Source organism: Myotis brandtii, unplaced genomic scaffold (assembly GCF_000412655.1).
Source record: "Myotis brandtii unplaced genomic scaffold, ASM41265v1 scaffold686, whole genome shotgun sequence".
Lineage (NCBI taxonomy): Eukaryota > Metazoa > Chordata > Mammalia > Chiroptera > Vespertilionidae > Myotis > Myotis brandtii.
In genome coordinates this window covers 1,520,088-1,538,142 of record NW_005370683.1, presented here as the reverse complement: position 1 = coordinate 1,538,142, position 18,055 = coordinate 1,520,088, and the positions used below count along the sequence as shown (strand labels likewise).

The window sequence follows — 18,055 nt, the reverse complement described above, 5'->3', positions numbered from 1 at the left end:
TGTGCCAAGGGCTATTCCAGTGGTGCCCGAAACATAAAAGGTCTGAGATCATCAACATGTGTCCTGTCCATCTCCTGACGTCCTCCCTCCAGAAGGGCTCTAGGTGTATCTTTGTTATAGCAAAGGGCCCTGTCTCTACTTCCTGATGAGGTGAGAATCTGGTTTTAATATGACCAACATCAGTAAGAAAGCAATAAAAACAGTAATGTTCTCAGCATGAGAAACTGATCCAGAAATCCATTCAGTCAAATATGGTTAAAGAGGGGCCTTTCTCCTACATTCATGTCTCATCCTTGCAGTGGTGCCTACCATACAAGGATAAACAGGAAAATATTTCAATGTCCCAGAAAACTATTGATATAATTATTGGCATTTCGAGCCAGAACCCCCGTGAATAGGATATGCCTATTTAAGAGTTCACATTGCATTTCCCTCTCCTCATACATATAATATTTCTCATCTCACACTGACATCCTAGTGATGTCTGTGCCATCACAAGTTTAATCTCTCATACTGATTTCACCACCAGCCTTTCCTTACAAAGTTACAACTGTAAGACAGCAAGCCAATATTGAGAGTTTTCCAAAATATGGTAAATCAAAGAACTGGAAGAAAATAAGAACCACTCTGCAGGAAAGCACCCCTCCCAGCGGCCAGGCTAAGAAGAGCCATCATTAATGGTCAACCCCAACTGCGGAAGCTCTTCCTCACCAGTTCTGAATCCAGTTCCAGATGTGCCACTGCCTTCTGTTGATGTTGTAGCCTCTGAAGGAAGAAAATGATGAAGGGTGAGAAATGAGGATTTGTGATATGAGAAAAGAATTATGTTGATATTTTATCAGTGGAGAAATATTGATATTGGGTTTAAATGTGGAGATTTCTTCTTGTGAACCTATCTGTGTGGGAACCCCCAGATATAATGATCGTCCTAGTGAATTCCTGTGTAGGACTTTAAAATGAGAAAGATAAAGCTATCAACACAGCATTAGCTCCTTCTTCAGTACTGAAGCAGCTGTGTGTCCTTGAATGACCAGAAGACCTATCCTTAGGATCTCTGTTTCAGAGGGAACATAGCTAACTGTCCATAACTTTCCACAATGTCCTTCCCTGCCCCACCTGTGGATCATTGTTGCTACTGGAGTTTCCTATTTTATTGATGCCAGGGAAAGAGAAAGGAGGTCTTATGTCACACTCACCTGTTTCACTTCCAGTCCCTGGACTCCCAGGTGTGACAGCGGTGCCTAAAGGAAGAAAAAGGCAGATGATGCTTCATCTTTGTAAAAGTTCATCATCAATTACCTGAAGGCTTTTGACACTTCAAGGTTTAAAGTAGAAATGTGTGACTCTAATACTCTCCTATGGTGAATTTACTTAGTGAACCTACCTGGCTTGGTTTTCTGTGAACTGCTGCTGGCTCCAGGTGAAAGTGTTGTGGTACCTATTAAAGCAAGTAGTGTGAGCTTCAAAATAAATACACTTTTCATAATCCCACAAATATTTATTAAGCATGTTTTCTATGCAATAATATTTTAGGCATTTGGATATGCCAGTGAGCAGAATATTCAAAGAACCCTCCCCTAATGTGGCTTATATTCTAGCAGCTGGAGACCAACAGTGATCAACAAACATGATTAAGTCAAAGTGACAGATGTTAGTAAAGGCTATAACAAAATGTCCAACCATATATAAAGGTTGAGGCCTTGATAGGCAGGAGCAGGGCCACAGGGTGGCCTTCTACCTGCAAATCAAAGAACTAGCTCTGTAGGCCTGGACCTTGCAATCTAGAGGGGGAAGATGAGAATATGGTTTTCAGGCTAATCTAAGTTTGTGACTCTGGCATGCTGTGTTCCTAGAGGAAATACTGGCCCATTTCCTTTACCCACCTTCCCACTCAAGTGTTTATTCTACCACACAACAGGGATTTGATTCAAAACCCCAGAGATTCAGTTTAAGATAAAACTCACCTCCTACAAGTCCTGCTTGGGTAGTCCCACTTCCTTCCGTGGAAGTCGTCGCCTCTGATAGAGAAAAGAAGGGAAGGAGTAAGACTAGGTGGTGGGAAAGAACACACTTGGCTATTGTCAGAATAGACCATACAAGCCGCCAATGTCAAGTTTTTACTGTATTTTCAGGTTTGCCTGTGACATATCTTCCAGGTTCCAGAATTTTTCCAGAGACTTTATCAGTATTACTTACAAGAAGAAAATGATGGTGATCCTAGCTCAATTTTTTCTCATCCCATGATTTAAATAAAAATCTACATCTTCATGTAATAGCAAACTACAACCCTGTCACTTTTACTGCCAAGAAGTCACCCAAAGTGCCCCATGCAACATTTTTTTTTAACTATTTTACTGAGTTCTCAACTCTCATGTCTCCTTTTATAGCGGGAAGAGAGAAATATCTCTCTATATGCTACCTATTTATTGGTCATTGGTTAGACTCATGGTTGTCTATTGAAGGCCCTTGTAAGCTTAGGCAATAAGGAGGCAATGTAATGTGTAGCTTATCTTTTCAAAATCTGAACTTTCCCAACAGTAACATATATGAATAGTGTAGAAAATTTTTAGAAGACTGCTTTAAGAAGGTTATTATGATATGTAGGTGTTAGCTTAGTAGCACTCCCCTGTGTCTATTCCAATTCTAGTTGTACCACTTTGAATGTTGTGGCCACTGGGGGAAATAGGGTAGCAACGAGGAAATGAAAGAATATATCAGGATCACTGAAAATACATGGTGGTAGTCCTGCAATGAATAATATCAGACAACTAACCTGTGAGAGGGCATGAGAAAATCCTATGTCACCCTGTTGCCTCCCTTATGTTGGAAGTGCCAGGAGCAACAGCTGTGCCAAGGGCTATTCCAGTGGTGCCCGAAAAATAAAAGGTCTGAGATCATCAACATGTGTCCTGTCCATCTCCTGACGTCCTCCCTCCAGAAGGGCTCTAGGTGTATCTTTGTTATAGCAAAGGGCCCTGTCTCTACTTCCTGATGAGGTGAGAATCTGGTTTTAATATGACCAACATCAGTAAGAAAGCAATAAAAACAGTAATGTTCTCAGCATGAGAAACTGTCCCAGAAATTCCATTCAGTCAAATATGGTTAAACGGGGGCCTTTCTTCTATGTTCATCTCTCATCCTCACAGTGGTGCCTACCATACAAAGATAAACAGGAAAATATTTATATGTCCCAGAAAAATATTGTTTTAATTATTGGCATTTTGAGTGAGAAGCCCTGTGCATAGGATATGCCTGTTTAAGAGTTCACATTGCTTTTCCCTCTTCTCATACATATAATATTTCTCATCTCACACTGACATCCTAGTGATGTCTGTGCCATCACAAGTTAAATCTCTCATACTGATTTTACCACCAGCCTTTCCTTACATAGTTACACCTGTAAGACTGGAAGCTAATATTGAGAGTTTTCCAAAGTATTGTAAATCTAAGAACTGGAAGCAAATGACAACCATTCTGCAGGAAAGCACCTCTCCCAGCAGTTAGGCTAAGAAGAGCTATCATTAATGGTAAACCCCGAACTGCAGAAACTCTTCTCACCAGTTCTGAATCCAGTTCCAGATGTGCCACTGCCTTCTGTTGATGTTGTAGCCTCTGAAGGAAGAAAATGGTGAAAGTTGAGGAATGAGGATTTGAGATATGAAAGAAGAATTATGTTGATATTGTATAAGTGGAGACAAAATGATATTGGGCTTAAATATGGAGATTCCTTCTTGTGAACCTATCTGTGTGGGGACCCCCAGATATAATGATTGTCCTAGTGAATTCCTGTATAGGACTTAAAAATGAGAAAGATAAAGCCATCAACACAGCATTAGCTCCCTCTTCAGTACTGAAGCAGCTGTGTGTCCTTGAATGGCCAGAAGACCTTTTCTTAGGATCTCTGCTTCAGAGGGAACATAACTGTCAATAACTTTCCACAATGTCCTTCCTTGACCACCTATGGATCATTGTTGCTACTGGAGTTCCCTTTTCCAATATCCTAGTGAAAGAGAAAGGAGGTCTTATGTCACCCTCACCTGTTCCACTTCCAGTCCCTGGATTCCCAGGTGTGACAGAGGTGCCTAAAGGAAGAAAAAGGCAGATGATGCTTCATCTTTGTAAAAGTTCGTCATCAATTACCTGGGCTTTGGACTAAGAAGCTTACCTCCTGGCAATCTTCCCTGTGTAGCCTTACTGCCTCCTGTGGAAGTTGTGGCTTCTAAGAGAAGGGAAAAAACAAACAAACAAACCTCTTGTTATTCCACTTTTTCTACAGAAGTCCTGGCCTCCACTATAGAGGAAAAGAGGTTAGAGATCATTGAAAATTATTTGAGGACCACAGAAAGGTAGGGTAGTTCTGCTACAAAGGATAACAATAGAAGAGAAATCTCATCTGAAAGATTCCTGCCACCTTGTTGACTTACCTGTGTTGGAACTGCCAGGTGCAACAGTTGTGCCAACAGCTGGGCCAGTGGTGCCTGAAACACAAAAGTTCTGAGATTTCAATGGCGACTCTTTCTGACTCCTATACAGCTCCTAAATAGCTGCCTCTAGAAGGAATCTAAGTGTATCTTTGTTATATCAAAGGGCCCTTTCACTACTTTCTGATGAGTTGACAATAATATACCTTTCCTATAATCCATATCACTAAGAAAGTAGTAAAAATTGCAATATTTCCAATGTAAGTCACTCTCTACAGACATTCCATTCTCTTAAAATGAAGAAGAAAGCTGGGTTTCTCTCAGGCTCACCTGTCACACTCCCAGTTGATTGGCCTTGTGGCATTGCAGTGGCGCCTAATGTGAGAGGAAAACCAGAAAACTATTTGAGTGTGTCAAAAAATATTGACTATCATTATTGCACTTTTGAGCAAGAGGACCTATATGTAGCAAAGGCTTCAGAGTTCACATTGCTTTCTCTTCTACCCACATATAGAATATTTTCCGGTCTTCTATCATCTTAGTGATGTATATGCCATCAAAGAGGAAACCTCTTACAGGGATTTCACCAATAGCCATTCGTAAGGAAGTTACAGCTGTGAGGCATGAGCAGGCATTGAAAGTGTATTAGTAATATGTTAAATCAAAGAAAATTTTGAGTAAATACAAACAACTCTGCAGGAAAGAACACCTCCAAAATGGGAGCTTGTGGAGAGTCATAATTAATGGTAAACCCCAACTGTGAGGTACTGATTCTCACCGGGTCTGGATCCTGTTCCAGGAGTGCCAGCTGAAGAAAGAAATGATGAATGGTAAGGTCAGAGGATTTGGAATATTAGGGAAAAAATTATTGACATATTAGATCAGAACAAGAATACTAACTACAGTATGGGGTTAAATATGAAGATTTCTTCTTGTTATCCTATCTGTGTGGGAACTCCCAGGTATAATAGTTGGCCTAGAGAATTTCCCTCAATAGGCCTGTTTAAGAGTTCTCATTGTTTTGGCTCCTTCCCAGATACATAATATTTCTCAGCTTCTCCTAACATCTTCGTGATGTGTATGCCGTCACAGGATAAACTTCTCATATTGATTCTAACACCAGCCCAACATTAGAATGTTACAACTGGAATGACTAGAAGCCAGTGTAGAGAGCTTTTCCAAGATATGTTACATCTAAGAACTGGCAGCATGTGTGATCCACTCTGCAGGAAAGCACACCTCCCAGCAGGCCAGGGTAACAATAGTCATAGTTAATATTAAACTCCCAGCTGCAGGAGCTCTTACTCACCACCTCTGAATCCACTTCCAGAAGTGCCACTGCTTTCTGTTACCATTGTGGCCTCTGATGGAAGAAATTAGTGCAGGGTGAGGTCAGAAGAATTGGAATATTAGGAAAAGGGTTATTTGATATTTTATCAGAGCAGACCTAATATCTATATTATGGTTTCAAATATGGAGATTTCTTCTTGTTAACCTACCTGTGTGGGAACTACCAGGTATAATGGTTGTCCTGGGGAATTCCTGTGTAGCACCTAAAGATGAGAAAGATAAAGGCATCAGGGGAGCATTAGCTCCCTCTTCAGTACTGAAGCAGCTGTGTGTCCTTGAATGACCAGAAGAGCTTTTCTTAGGATCTCTGTTTCAGAGGGAACTTAACTAACTGTCCATAACTTTCCACAATGTCCTTCCCTGCCCCACCTGTGGATCATTGTTGCTACTGGAGTTTCCTTTTTTATTGATGCCGGGGAAAGAGAAAGGAGGTCTTATGTCACCCTCACCTGTTTCACTTCCAGTCCCTGGACTCCCTGGTGTGACAGAGGTGCCTAAAAGGAAAAAAAGGACACATGGTGTTTTCATCTTTGTAAACGTTAGTTATCAATTACCTGAGGGTTTTTTACATTCCAAGGTTTAAAGTAGAAATGTGTGACTCTAATACTCTCCTATGGTGAATTTACTTAGTGACTCTACCTGACTTGGTTGTCTGTGAACTGCTGCTGGCTCCAGGTGAAAGTGTTGTGGTACCTATTAACACAAGTAGAGTGAAGCTTTAACATAAGATTAAGTTTCATGTTCCATTGATACTTATTAAGTCTTCTGTGCAATATTGTGTAAGGCATTTGAATGTAACCGTGAGCACTATAATCAAAGATCCCTCTCCTAATGTGCCTTATATTCTATCAATTGAAGGATAGCAGTAAAGAATAATCACAATGAAATGGTCAATGGGAAAGATGTCAATTAAGTGCTATGGAAAAATTGCAATCCAAATATGAGTACTGGGGCCTTTGTAGGCAGGGACTGGTCCACAGGTGGGCCTCATCCCTATCATCCAACAACTAGATTGCAAGCTTGGGCCTCTGAAAATCCAGATGGATATATGTGAGGCCATGGAATTCCAAGATCAACTATGGTGTTTGAATCTGGCATATTGTGTTCCCAAACAAATGAAGGCAGATTTCCTCAGTGCACCTGCCCCCCCCCCCATGTGTTCATTCTAGCCCCACAGAGATTAATTAGCATTAAAAAGATCACCTTCCAGAAGTCCTGCTTGGGTGGTCCCACTTCCTCCCATGGAAGTTGTGGCCTCTGATAAAGAAAAGAAAGGAGTAAAGACTAGTTGGTGGAAAAGTCCACACTGTGCTACTCAAAATATATCATCCAAGGAGCTAATGTCCAGCTTTTACTTGTAGTTCCAGACTAACCTGTGGTGTAAGGTCCAGGTTCTGGAGTTTTTCCAGAGACTATACCAGTAGTACCTGAAACAAGAAAGAATATAAGGCTTATCCTAGAGAATTCCCATGTAGCATCTAAAAATTAGAAAGATAAAGACTTCAACACAGTATTAGATACCCCTCATCCTGAAGCAGGTAGGTGGCCTTGAACTTCTAGAAGACCTTACCTGAGACCTCTAATTCTGAAAGAAATGAGCCATCAATGACTTTCCATAACTTCCTCCTTTGACCGAGTTTCTAATTATTGTTCCTACTGGAGTTCCCTTTTCCTTAGATCCCACTGAATGTGGAAGGAAATCTTTTTTTTTAAATTTCTGTATTGATTAAGGTATTACATATGTGTCCTTATCCCCCCATTAATGGAAGGAAATCTTAAGACACCTCACCTGGTTCACTTCCAGTCCCCGAACTTCCAGGTGTGACAGTGGTGCCTAAAGGAGGGAAAAGATTGATGATGGGGTTATGTTTTTAAATGTTATTTATCAATTATTTCAGGTATTTTGATATTCTGATGTTTAAATTGGAATTCTGTGGTCCTAATACTCTCATATGATGAATTTATTTGGTCTATCCTACCTACCTGGCTTGGTTTTCTGCGAACTGCTGCTGGCTCCAGGTGAAAGCGTGGTGGTACCTATCAATGCAAGTAGAGTGAAGCTTCAACATAAGCATGTGTTTCATCATTCCACTGACATTTTTTAAGCAAGTCTTTTGTCCAATATTGTTCTGGCTTTTGGATATATCAGTAAGCAGAATATTCAAAGATCCCTTAATGCAGTGGTTCTCAATCTTGGCTGCACATTAGAATCACCTGGGAATCTTTTTAAAATCCTGATTTCTGGGCCTCATCCAGGATGATTCCCTTCATAAATATTTGCTTAGTGATGTGGATGCCATCACAAGGTAAACCTCCCATACCGATTTTACCTCCAGCCCTTCTGTACAAAGTTATACACGTGAGACTAGAAGCCAGTATTGAGACATGTGCAAACCACTCTGCAGGAAAGCACCCCTCCCAGCAGCCAGACTAAGAAGAGTCACCATTAATAGTAAACCCCAACTGCCGGAACTCTTTCTCACCAGTTCTGAATCCAGTTCCAGAAGTGCCACTGCTTTCTGTTAACGTTGTGGCCTCTGAAGGAAGAAAATGATAAAGGATTTGAGATATGAGAAGAGAATTATGTGATTTTTTTTTTTATCAGAGCACGTCTACTAACTACATTATGAGTTTATATATGGAGACTTCTTGTTAACCCACCTGTGTTGGAACCTTCAGATACACTGGTTGTCCTAGTGAGTCCCTGTGTAGCACCTAAATATGAGAAATATAAAGGCATCAACACAGCATTCGCTCTCTCCTTCAAACTCCATTAACTCCATGGCCTTGAACTCCTAGACGGCCATGCCTGAGACTTCTATTTCAGAAATAACAAGCCATCAGTAACCCACCACAACTTTCTATCCTGAACAACCTACTAATCATTGTTTCTACTGGAGTTTCCCTTTCCACACATCCCAGTGAAAGTGAAAGGAGACCTATGTCACCCTCACCTGTTTCACTTCCAGTCTCTGGGCTCCCTGGTGTGGCAGAGGTGCCTAAAGGAGAAAAGAGGCAGATAATGGGTTCAACTTTCTAAATGTTACTCATCAATTACTTGAGATGTTTTGATATTCTGAGATTCAAAGTATAACTCTATGACTCTGATACTCTCATATGGTGCATTTATTTAGAGACCCTACATGGCTCAGAATTCTGTGAACTGCTTGCTGTTGGCTCAGGTACAAGTGTGGTGCTACCTATTAATGCAAGTAGAGTGAAGCTTCAAAATAACTATCTGTTTAACCTCCTACTGATATTTATTAAGCAAATCTTCTGAGCAATTTTGTTTTAGGATTTTGATTGTATCAGTGAACACAATATTCAAAGTTTCTTCCCTATGTGGCTTATATTCTAACAGCTGGAGGCTAGCAGTGAACAGTAAACATGATAAATAAGTCAATTTGATGCATGTTAATAGGTGCTATGGGAAAATGGCAAACCATATTTAAGAATTGGGTCCAGGCAGGCAGGGGCTGGCCCATAGGTAGGTCTTCCCTGCCATCCAACCAGGAGCTCTGAAACCCAGGGTGTGTGCAAAGTCAGAGGAAGACATGTGACACCAGATATTTCCAAGGTAGACCCAGGTTTGTGACTCTGGCATGCTCTGTTCCCATAGGGAATGCAGGCCTATTTCTTCAGCCCACCTTCCCTCTCATGTCTTCACTGCTGCCACATAAACAGAGATAGGATTTTTTTAAAGCCCCAAACCTCATAATGTAAAAGCTCACCTCCTACAAGTCCTGCTTGTGTGGTCCCACTTCCTTTTGTGGAAGTCATGGCCTCTGATAGAGAAAAGAAGGGAAGGAGTAAGACTAGGTGGTAGGAAAGTACACATTGTGTTAATGTTAGAATATATGATCCAAGGAGCCCTAGTGAAGTTTTTTATATATATTTAGACTTAGTGGTTGTCCTAGAGAACCCCTGTGTAGCATCTAAAAATGAGAAAGATAAAGGCATCCTCACAGCATCAACTCCCTCTTCAGTACTGGGTAGTTTTGTATCCTGGAATGACCAAGAGATGTTTCCTGGGGCCTCTGTTTCTGAATGAAATGAACCATCTATAACTTTCCACGATTTCCTTTGCTGACATACTTATTTATCACGGTTGCTACTGGAGTTTCTTTTGCCCAGCTCTCACTGAAAGTGAAAACAGACCTTGTGTTGCCTCACCTGTTTCACTTCCAGCCCCTGGGCTCCCTGGTGTGACAGAGGTGCCTAAAGGAGAAGAAAGGCATGTAATCAATATAACTTTCTAAATGTTACTCATCAATTACTTGAGGTATTTTGATATTCTGATGTTTAAGAGAAATCTGTGACTCTACTACTCTCCTAAGAAAATTTATTTAGTGTATCCTACCTGGTTTGGTTTTCTGTGAGCTGCTGCTGGCTCCAGGTGAAAGCGTGGTGCTACCTATTAAAGCAAGTAGAGTGAAGCTTCAACACAAGTGCATGTTTCCTCATTCCACTGTGCAATGTTGTTTTAGGCCTTTGGATGTATTGGTGAGTAGAATATTCTAAGATCCCTATCCTAATGTGCCTTACATTTGAGCAGCTGGAGTCCAGCAGTAAACACTAAACATGATAACTAGGGAAATGAGAGAGGCCTTAGTAAGTTTTACGGGAAAATGTCAAACCACATACAAGTATTGCAGCCTTGGCAGGCAGGGGATGGTCTGAAGATTGGCCTCATCCCTGCCACACAACAAACAGCTCTGGAAGCCTAGACCTCTAGAAATAATAACATGCGAGGCAATGGAATTCCTGGGTGACCCAGATTTGTGACTCTAGCATGCTATGTTCCCAGAGGGAAAGCAAACCCATTTCCTCAGCTCAGCTGCCCACTCATTATGTTCCCTACAGCCACATAAACAGGGATTTGATTTAAAAACCACCACCACCAACAACAAAAACACCTCCAACTAACAAGTTCAGCTTCTAAAAATTCTCCCTGTGTGGTCCTACTTCTTCCCATGGAAGCTGTGGCCCTTGACAGAGGAAAGAAGGAAAGGAGTAAAGGCTAGGTGGTGGGAAAGTCCACACTGTGCTATTGTCAGAATGTTATCCAAGGTGCTGATGAACAGTTTGTACTTGTATTTGCAGACTTACCTGTGATGTAACTTCCAGGTCCTGGGGTTTCTCCAGAGGCTATACCAGTAGTACCTACAAGAAGGGGTCAATGGTTCTTAACTCAATTGTGTGTGTACTACATGATTTAAATAGGAATCTAAAGTCCCCATGTAGCAGCAAACTATATATCTGTGAGCTTTAGTGCCAAGAAGGCATCCATAGGTCTCCCATGTAACATTTCTTTCTATAACAATTTCACTGAGTCCTCAACTGTCACATCTCTTTATCGGAGGGGAACTGAAAACTCAATCTCTACTTAACTATTTATCCATCACTTGTTCGACTTCATGATGGTCTAGTAAAGGCCCTTGAGAGCCTGGGAAATAAGGGGTCACTATAAAGATTGGCTTGCCTTTGTTCAAATTCAGAAATTACTCAATATAACATACATAAATAGTATAGATATATTTTCAGCAGATTTCTTAAAGTAGTTATTATGAAATGTAGGTATTCCCCAAGGAAAGTCCTAGCTGTAAACAATAAACAATGTAAGGACTGTCTTATCTTTTTGTCTGAAATTGCTTGACATAACATATATAAATAGTGTAGATATATTTTCAGAAGACTATTCTAAGATGTTATCATGAAATGCAGGTATTAGCTTAGAGCACTCACCTGTCTCTACTCCAACTGTAGTTGTTTCACTTTCCCCAAGGAAAGTTGTGGCCTCTGAGGGAGAGAATGAGGAAAGAAGTGACTAAAGAATATTTCAGGATCATGGAGAAGATACGACGGTACCCCTTCCAATGAATAGTCTCAGAGGGGAAATCTAATTTGTGGGAAGAGGTGGGGAAGATTCTATTTCAAATTGTAGACTCACCTGTTTTGGAACTGCCTGGGGCAACAGTTGTGCCAGGAGTTACCCCAGTGGTGCCTAAAACACAAAACCAACTCAACTGTAGTCACCATGTTTTATTTTTTTAAAAACATGCACCTAAAAAGAACCTAACTATATTTTCATTTAATCTAACTGGCTCACTGTCTACCTCTTCTTTGACGGTGAGCTGTATGTATTTTCCCAAGACTTTCAGAGGAACAATGTTCTCAACCTGAGGCAACCTCCTGGCAACATTCTATTTTGGTAAACTGGTTGGGTTTCTCCCACACTCACCTGTTTTCTTCCCAGTGACTTCACTTTCTGATGATACAGTGGTACCTGCTGGGGGATGGAAACGGAAGAAGATATGAATGTTCTGAAAATTACAGCTACTGAGAAAATATTGTGCTGTTCATTGTTTTTTTGTGTGAAAGGCCAACATCTATATGGGGCAGACATGTTTCCTGGGTTTATGCAGCTCTTCTTTACTTCTCAGGAATAGAAAATTTTCTTACTTTTCTCTTCAAGTCTTATAACATCAGTAAATTACTGAGAACTATTTGGACAATCATGCCATGTTCAAGAATTACAGCTATAACTATGAACTCTGTTATTAGCAGCATTGCAGGACAAAATTTTAAAACTTAAAAAGGATCGGTTGGCCCAAAATACAGTATTAATAAAGGAAATGAACAGCTCTCCAGAAAGTCTTTCTCTCTCTTGACTCTCCTATGAGCATCATAATTAGTGGTTAGCAGAAGGCATGTGATGCTTCCTCTCACCTGTTCTGAATCCATTTCCAGTGATGCCCGCACCTCCTCTGGTAGTCGTGGCCTCTGAGGGAGAAAATAGACAAGAACATTCTGGGTGTCTGGGATGTTGGGAAGAGGTATTTTGTATTATATTATCACAGCAAGACGATAAACCGCTTAATTTCCATTGTGTCCATAGAAATGGTTTTCTTATATTTCACCTCCACCTGTGTTGGAAATAGCTGTTTTAAGAGATCTCTTAGCTCACTGCATGGCACACTGAGTGATGCATGTCCCATGGTGCCCACTCAACAAAGGCAGAATTCAGTGGATCAGATGGACAAGTGTGGAAACCAAACACCTCATCGCATAAGGACCAAAAGGGGGTTTTATATCAGTGAACAAAGGAAGACAAAAATAACGATCTTCATGGAGCTTGTATCTGAATGTAAATGCTAACGGGCTGCAGAAGGGGACAATTTTTAGAAAAGTGAAATGTTATACAGAACAACCTTCTTTTTTTGCTTATCTTTTAAAACTTAAATCTTAAAAGAGACACCAGGAAGCCATAAAAGCTAAAAATTTTCATGAAAATGGTAGGTGACAATGCTAATATACTGAGAAGTATGGTACTTTCTTTTTTAATGAGGAGGATATTTCTAGAGTTATCTTTATTTACTTGATTTTGTATGTTTACACACAACCAATGTAAAATTTAAATATTATGTAAGGAATTTAATACCCCTTTGTTATGATTTCAGAAGGCATAAGAACAGGAAAAACAAAAGCTCTATGCTACCAAACTCTAATTTGAAGCTTATGTTTTATTAATCTGATAAATTGACTTCTGCTATCTTATTTTCTATTCTAGTTACTGTAACACAATTTCATATATATAGAGAGAGAGAGTTATATTTTCTTACCTGTTACTTTAGCCTGTCCTGGTGGCACTAAAAATTAAAAACACAATATATATGTATATAAATGTACATTTTTATTTATCTCAATTCATAAAGATTAATTTATATTAAATTATAGTTTAGAAAGAATATCACAGTCCCTCAGTTACTTTTCAGTGCTCAAATGGAAAAGATAGAAATATTTCAAACTACATTGTGAAGAAATAGTTTTTTGTCATTTTAATTTCAACTTACCTACAATGAGTTCTGGTAGAACTTTGTTCTCTGGGCCTAAAAAAGGAAAGATTAAATTCATGTTTCAATTTAAAAATATACTTATTGAATTGCATTTTAAAAATTCACTTCAGTGCTTCAACAGCCATTATATGTAATTTTTTATTAAAAAAACTGGAGTGTTATTTCCATAGGGGTTTACCTAAAAATTCAAGTCAAGATGAGGGATCTCTTGGGGGAAAAAACTGTAAAGTGTTCTTGTAAAAAATCATTTATAAGTTATAAATTATCAAACTGAAAACAGAACCATTGTCTTTTTCCCAAGTAAAATATTTACAAACAGTACAAAAGATAAAATACATACTGTGCCCTAATAGTTACATGTCTTAGTAGCCATGGTACTAATTTATAATATACTCTTGGTGCTCAATAAATAATATAAGCATGTGAATTCATTTACATTTATATAATCATTGAATGAGTAAAGAATAATTATGAATTTAGTCTGAATCAAATTTTTGAATAAATTATTTCCTGGTGGCTAGTTTATAAAATAAATTTACACCAGTGGCGTTTTTAACAGTAGTTAGAATAGATGTTGCATAAATCTTTACCAGAAAAAAATTATTAGCAATCTATTCCTTAAATAATAGACAATTTAGTCACTAAATCTTAGGTTCTAGTAGATAACTTACAAAGTGAGACATGTCTTTCTCAAGTACTACGATACATTACTTGTCCAGAAACTTAAATAATAATGTACTCTAGCCTTGAATAAATAATTTAGTCCATGTATTGTTATGAAAAAAATTGTCCTATAAGTATTTGTAAATTTTATGTCAGGTTGGAATAACTGAAAAAAGAAAGGAAGTGATGAGCTTTTCACTTATAAAAGAATAGAATTATAGTTTTGTCAAGTAAAATGACTCAAATCTTGCTGTTTTGGAACAAATGCCACAATTTTTCTTGTATAAAAAATTGTAAACCTGTTGCTTCAGTTATTATAGTTAGAAAGGGGGAAAATTTAAGTTTTGTACATGTAAGAAGCAAGCTTTTCTTAATGGGTCTTTAAAGATCATTGTTTATTTGTCTTAGAGGATGACAGGTGGTGAAGATCAGTCTCTGGAGTCAGGAAGCAATGGATAAAAACATGGGCTCCACGCTGATTGGCTGAGGAACCTGGACCAACCTAGGTAATGGCTTTTTTTTTAAGTTCCTCATGAGTAAAATGACATAATTGTCCTTATTCAAATAGTTAAGCAAAATAATATATTTAAAGAGATTTTAATTATGTAATTGGTATTTTTATTAATTTATTAATTATTTTATCATTTAAAACTAGCCAAAGAACATGAAAACAAAAAGCATACATCCAGCATTCCCTGTTTACTTACCTACAGTGGAACTTTCTGATGGAATTGTTGAGCCAGAGGTGCTTCTTATGGAACCTGAGACTAAAAATGGAAAATCACAAGCAGTGTTTTTATTTTGGGGGGATATAACCTGGACATTGTCACGGTAACTACTTTGAGCTCGAGTGTTGTAGTTCCAGTACTGGTGAGAAAGCACCTATCCTATATAATAAAAGGGTAATATGCAAATAGACCAAATGGAAGAACAACCGAACCAATCAAAGTATAATATGCTAATGATATGCTAAGGCTGCTCTACCGCTCACTATGATGTGCACTGACCACCAAGGGGCAGACGGTCGACCAGTCGCTATGACCTGCCCTGTCCACCAGGGGGCATATGCTCCGACCAGTAGGTTAGCTTGCTGCTGGGATCCAGCCTATCAGGACTGAGAGAGATGGGCTGGACATGCCCTGCAGCCCTCCCATAGTCCTTCCCCAGCCCAGTCATGCACTGGTGGGGTTCTTCAGCCTGGCCTGCACCCTCTAGCAATCCAGGACCCCTCGGGTGATGTCAGAGAGCTGGTTTCAGCCTGATCCCGCAGGCCACTCCCCTTGGGAGGGCACCAGATGCAGGGCTCATGGTTGGCAAGTACTGTTGCAGCAGTGCGACCCTCTTCTGATCGGGACTGATTGGGCGCAAGCCCGCGGCAGGCACAGTGGGGCTGGGATGAGTGGGGGCGGCAGGTAGGAGCTGCAGGCAGCATTGGACTGCGGGTTTCAGGCCAATCCCTTAAGGCCATCCAGAGGGATCCCACTCATGCACAGATGCATACACTAGGCCTCTAGTTAAAAGATAAGGCTCTAAATACTGGATAACTTGGATCTGATTTTCTAATTTTTATATTTATAATACACTAATATTCATGATTAGATGTGTCAGAAAACCTTATGTTGAGCCACAACCTGAGCCAATAGCATCCCTTCCCACTCTTCTGAGTTACCAGGTGTGGTTAATCTGGTTGTGCTTTCGCCTGCTTCAGTGGTTTCTCCATATGATTCTTCAGTTGTGCCTGGGTAAAGGGGCAATTGATTATTATCTTTACATGATTCATTTTAGTAAAAATAATAAACTTACATCCATTTAACTAAATTTCAATTTTAAATGTTAATAGTAAAGCTAGAATATAATTTAATTTTATTCCCAAAATTCAGGCTTTAGTAATTAACTTAAGCTCATCATCACAATTTGGGTGTCAGGCATGTGTGTGCTGGATCACCCAGGTGAGCCTTGCCTGCTTGGTTCCCAGCAGAGGTGGCCCCAGAGGCTCCTGCTCCAGCTGTGCTTCCTCTGCTTGGCTGGGTGGTAGCTCCTACTGACTCTCTGAATGCACCTGGTCAATAAAAAAGTAGTGGGGATGGAAACATCAAATTATTAAGAAGTGTGAAATATCAATTTAAAACAATAATGTTTTATAAATTTACTATATTATTCAAAAATTCAAGTAGTAAATAGTCTAATTCTGATAAATTTATAGGTATAGTTCCAAATTATTGGACCAAAACTCATATTACCCAAACTCTTAGGTCTATTTTTGACTAAATTGATTTACCTCCAGATGTGGTAATATCACTTCCTGGCATCATCGTTGTTCTTCCCACTTCAGTTGATGATCCAGATCTTCCTTGAGTAGATCTAGTGGTACCAGCTACAAATCCAGTTGTCCCTGATCCTTCAGCTGATGGTCTGGTTGTTTTAGTTTTTTCAGATGATGATTCAGTTGTTCCTGAACCTTTAACAGATGATCCAGTGGCTCCAGATTCTGATCCTACAGTTGTCCCTGAACCTGGGGGGGTTACACCAGTGGATCCTGGCATTTCAGCTGTTGGACCAGTTGTTCCTTTCCCTTCTGCTAGGGTTCTGGTTGTCCCAGTTCCTTCAGATGGTGATTCAGTTGTTCCAGAACCCTTAACAGATGATCCAGTTGTCGCTGATTCCATAGGTGGCACAACAGTGGTTCCTGACATTTCACCGGTTGGACTAGTGGTTCCTGTCCCTCCAGTGGATGATCCGGTTGTCCCTGTTCTTTCAGAGGAGGATTCAATTGTGCCTGAACCTTTAGCTGATGATCCAGTTGTCCCTGATCCAGCGGGTGTTACACCAGTGGATCCTGACATGCCACCTGTTGAGACAGTTGTTCCTGTCCCTTCAGCTGATAGTCTGGTTGTTGTAGTTTTTTCAGATGATGATTCACTTGTTCCTGAACCTGTAGCAGCTGATCCAGTTGCTCCAGATTCTGATCTTACAGTTGTCCCTGAACCTCTGGGTGTTACACCAGTGGATCCTGGCATTTCAGCTGTTTGACCAGTTGTTCCTTTCTCTTCTGCTAGGGTTCTAGTTGTCCCAGTTCCTTCAGATGGTGATTGAGTTGTTCCTGAACCTCTGAAAGATGTTCCTGTTGTCCCTGATCCTACAGGTGCTACAGTTGTGGTTCCTGACATACCACTTGTTGGGCCAGTTGTCCCTGTCCCTCCAGCGGATGACCTGGTTGTCCCTGGTCTTTCAGATGATGATTCAGTTGTACCTGAACCTCTGAAAGATGTTCCAGTTGTCCCTGATCCTTCAGATGTTACACCAGTAGTTCCTGACATGTGACCCATTGAGACCGTGGTTCCTTTCCCTTCTGCTGGGGTTCTGGTTGTCCCAATCCCTTTAGAAGGTGATTCAGTTGTTGTAGAACCTTTAACAGGTGATCCAGTTGTTCCAGATTCTGATGTTCCTGTTGTCGCTGATCCTCCAGGTGTTACACCAGTGGATCCTGGCATTTCAGCTGTAGGACCAGTTGTTCCTTTCCCTTCGGCTGGGGTTCTGGTTGTTCCAGTTCCTTTAGATGGTGATTCTGTTGTCCCAGAACCCTGAGCAGGTGATCCAGTTGTTGCAAATTCCCCAGGTGCCACACCAGTGGTTCCTGACATTCCACCTGTTGGGCCAGTGGTTCCTGTCCCTCCCTCAGATGGCCTGCTTGTTGCAGGTCCTTCAGATGATGATTCAGGTGTTTGAGACCCTTTAGCAGATGTTTCAGTTGTTCCAGATCCTGAT

General features: G+C 40.3%; 1 protein-coding gene and 1 long non-coding RNA gene across 2 annotated transcripts in view; one reads left to right on the top strand and one right to left on the bottom strand.

Moving 5' to 3' along the window:
• The window catches only part of LOC106723971, a 4,323-nt gene extending 4,141 nt beyond the window's left edge, over positions 1–182 (top strand). The window contains exon 2 of the long non-coding RNA XR_001359723.1: positions 41–182. This is a non-coding gene — a long non-coding RNA (uncharacterized LOC106723971). The remainder of the gene's footprint in view (positions 1–40) is intronic.
• The window catches only part of MUC19 (mucin 19, oligomeric), a 114,087-nt gene that overhangs the window by 35,337 nt on the left and 60,695 nt on the right, over positions 1–18,055 (bottom strand). The window contains exons 47-75 of the mRNA XM_014529528.1: positions 16,569–18,055; positions 16,251–16,349; positions 15,960–16,028; positions 14,998–15,057; positions 13,625–13,660; positions 13,394–13,420; positions 12,501–12,554; positions 12,013–12,057; positions 11,722–11,775; positions 11,517–11,570; positions 10,881–10,934; positions 10,132–10,185; positions 8,726–8,770; positions 8,433–8,486; positions 8,255–8,308; positions 7,755–7,808; positions 7,561–7,605; positions 7,145–7,198; positions 6,975–7,028; positions 6,411–6,464; positions 6,221–6,265; positions 5,921–5,974; positions 5,731–5,784; positions 5,200–5,229; positions 4,752–4,796; positions 4,425–4,478; positions 4,166–4,219; positions 4,038–4,082; positions 3,559–3,612 (exon numbers count right to left, since the gene is read on the bottom strand). Of these exons, the coding sequence (XP_014385014.1) occupies positions 3,559–3,612; positions 4,038–4,082; positions 4,166–4,219; positions 4,425–4,478; positions 4,752–4,796; positions 5,200–5,229; positions 5,731–5,784; positions 5,921–5,974; positions 6,221–6,265; positions 6,411–6,464; positions 6,975–7,028; positions 7,145–7,198; positions 7,561–7,605; positions 7,755–7,808; positions 8,255–8,308; positions 8,433–8,486; positions 8,726–8,770; positions 10,132–10,185; positions 10,881–10,934; positions 11,517–11,570; positions 11,722–11,775; positions 12,013–12,057; positions 12,501–12,554; positions 13,394–13,420; positions 13,625–13,660; positions 14,998–15,057; positions 15,960–16,028; positions 16,251–16,349; positions 16,569–18,055 (2,942 nt within the window). The remainder of the gene's footprint in view (positions 1–3,558; positions 3,613–4,037; positions 4,083–4,165; positions 4,220–4,424; positions 4,479–4,751; positions 4,797–5,199; positions 5,230–5,730; positions 5,785–5,920; positions 5,975–6,220; positions 6,266–6,410; positions 6,465–6,974; positions 7,029–7,144; positions 7,199–7,560; positions 7,606–7,754; positions 7,809–8,254; positions 8,309–8,432; positions 8,487–8,725; positions 8,771–10,131; positions 10,186–10,880; positions 10,935–11,516; positions 11,571–11,721; positions 11,776–12,012; positions 12,058–12,500; positions 12,555–13,393; positions 13,421–13,624; positions 13,661–14,997; positions 15,058–15,959; positions 16,029–16,250; positions 16,350–16,568) is intronic.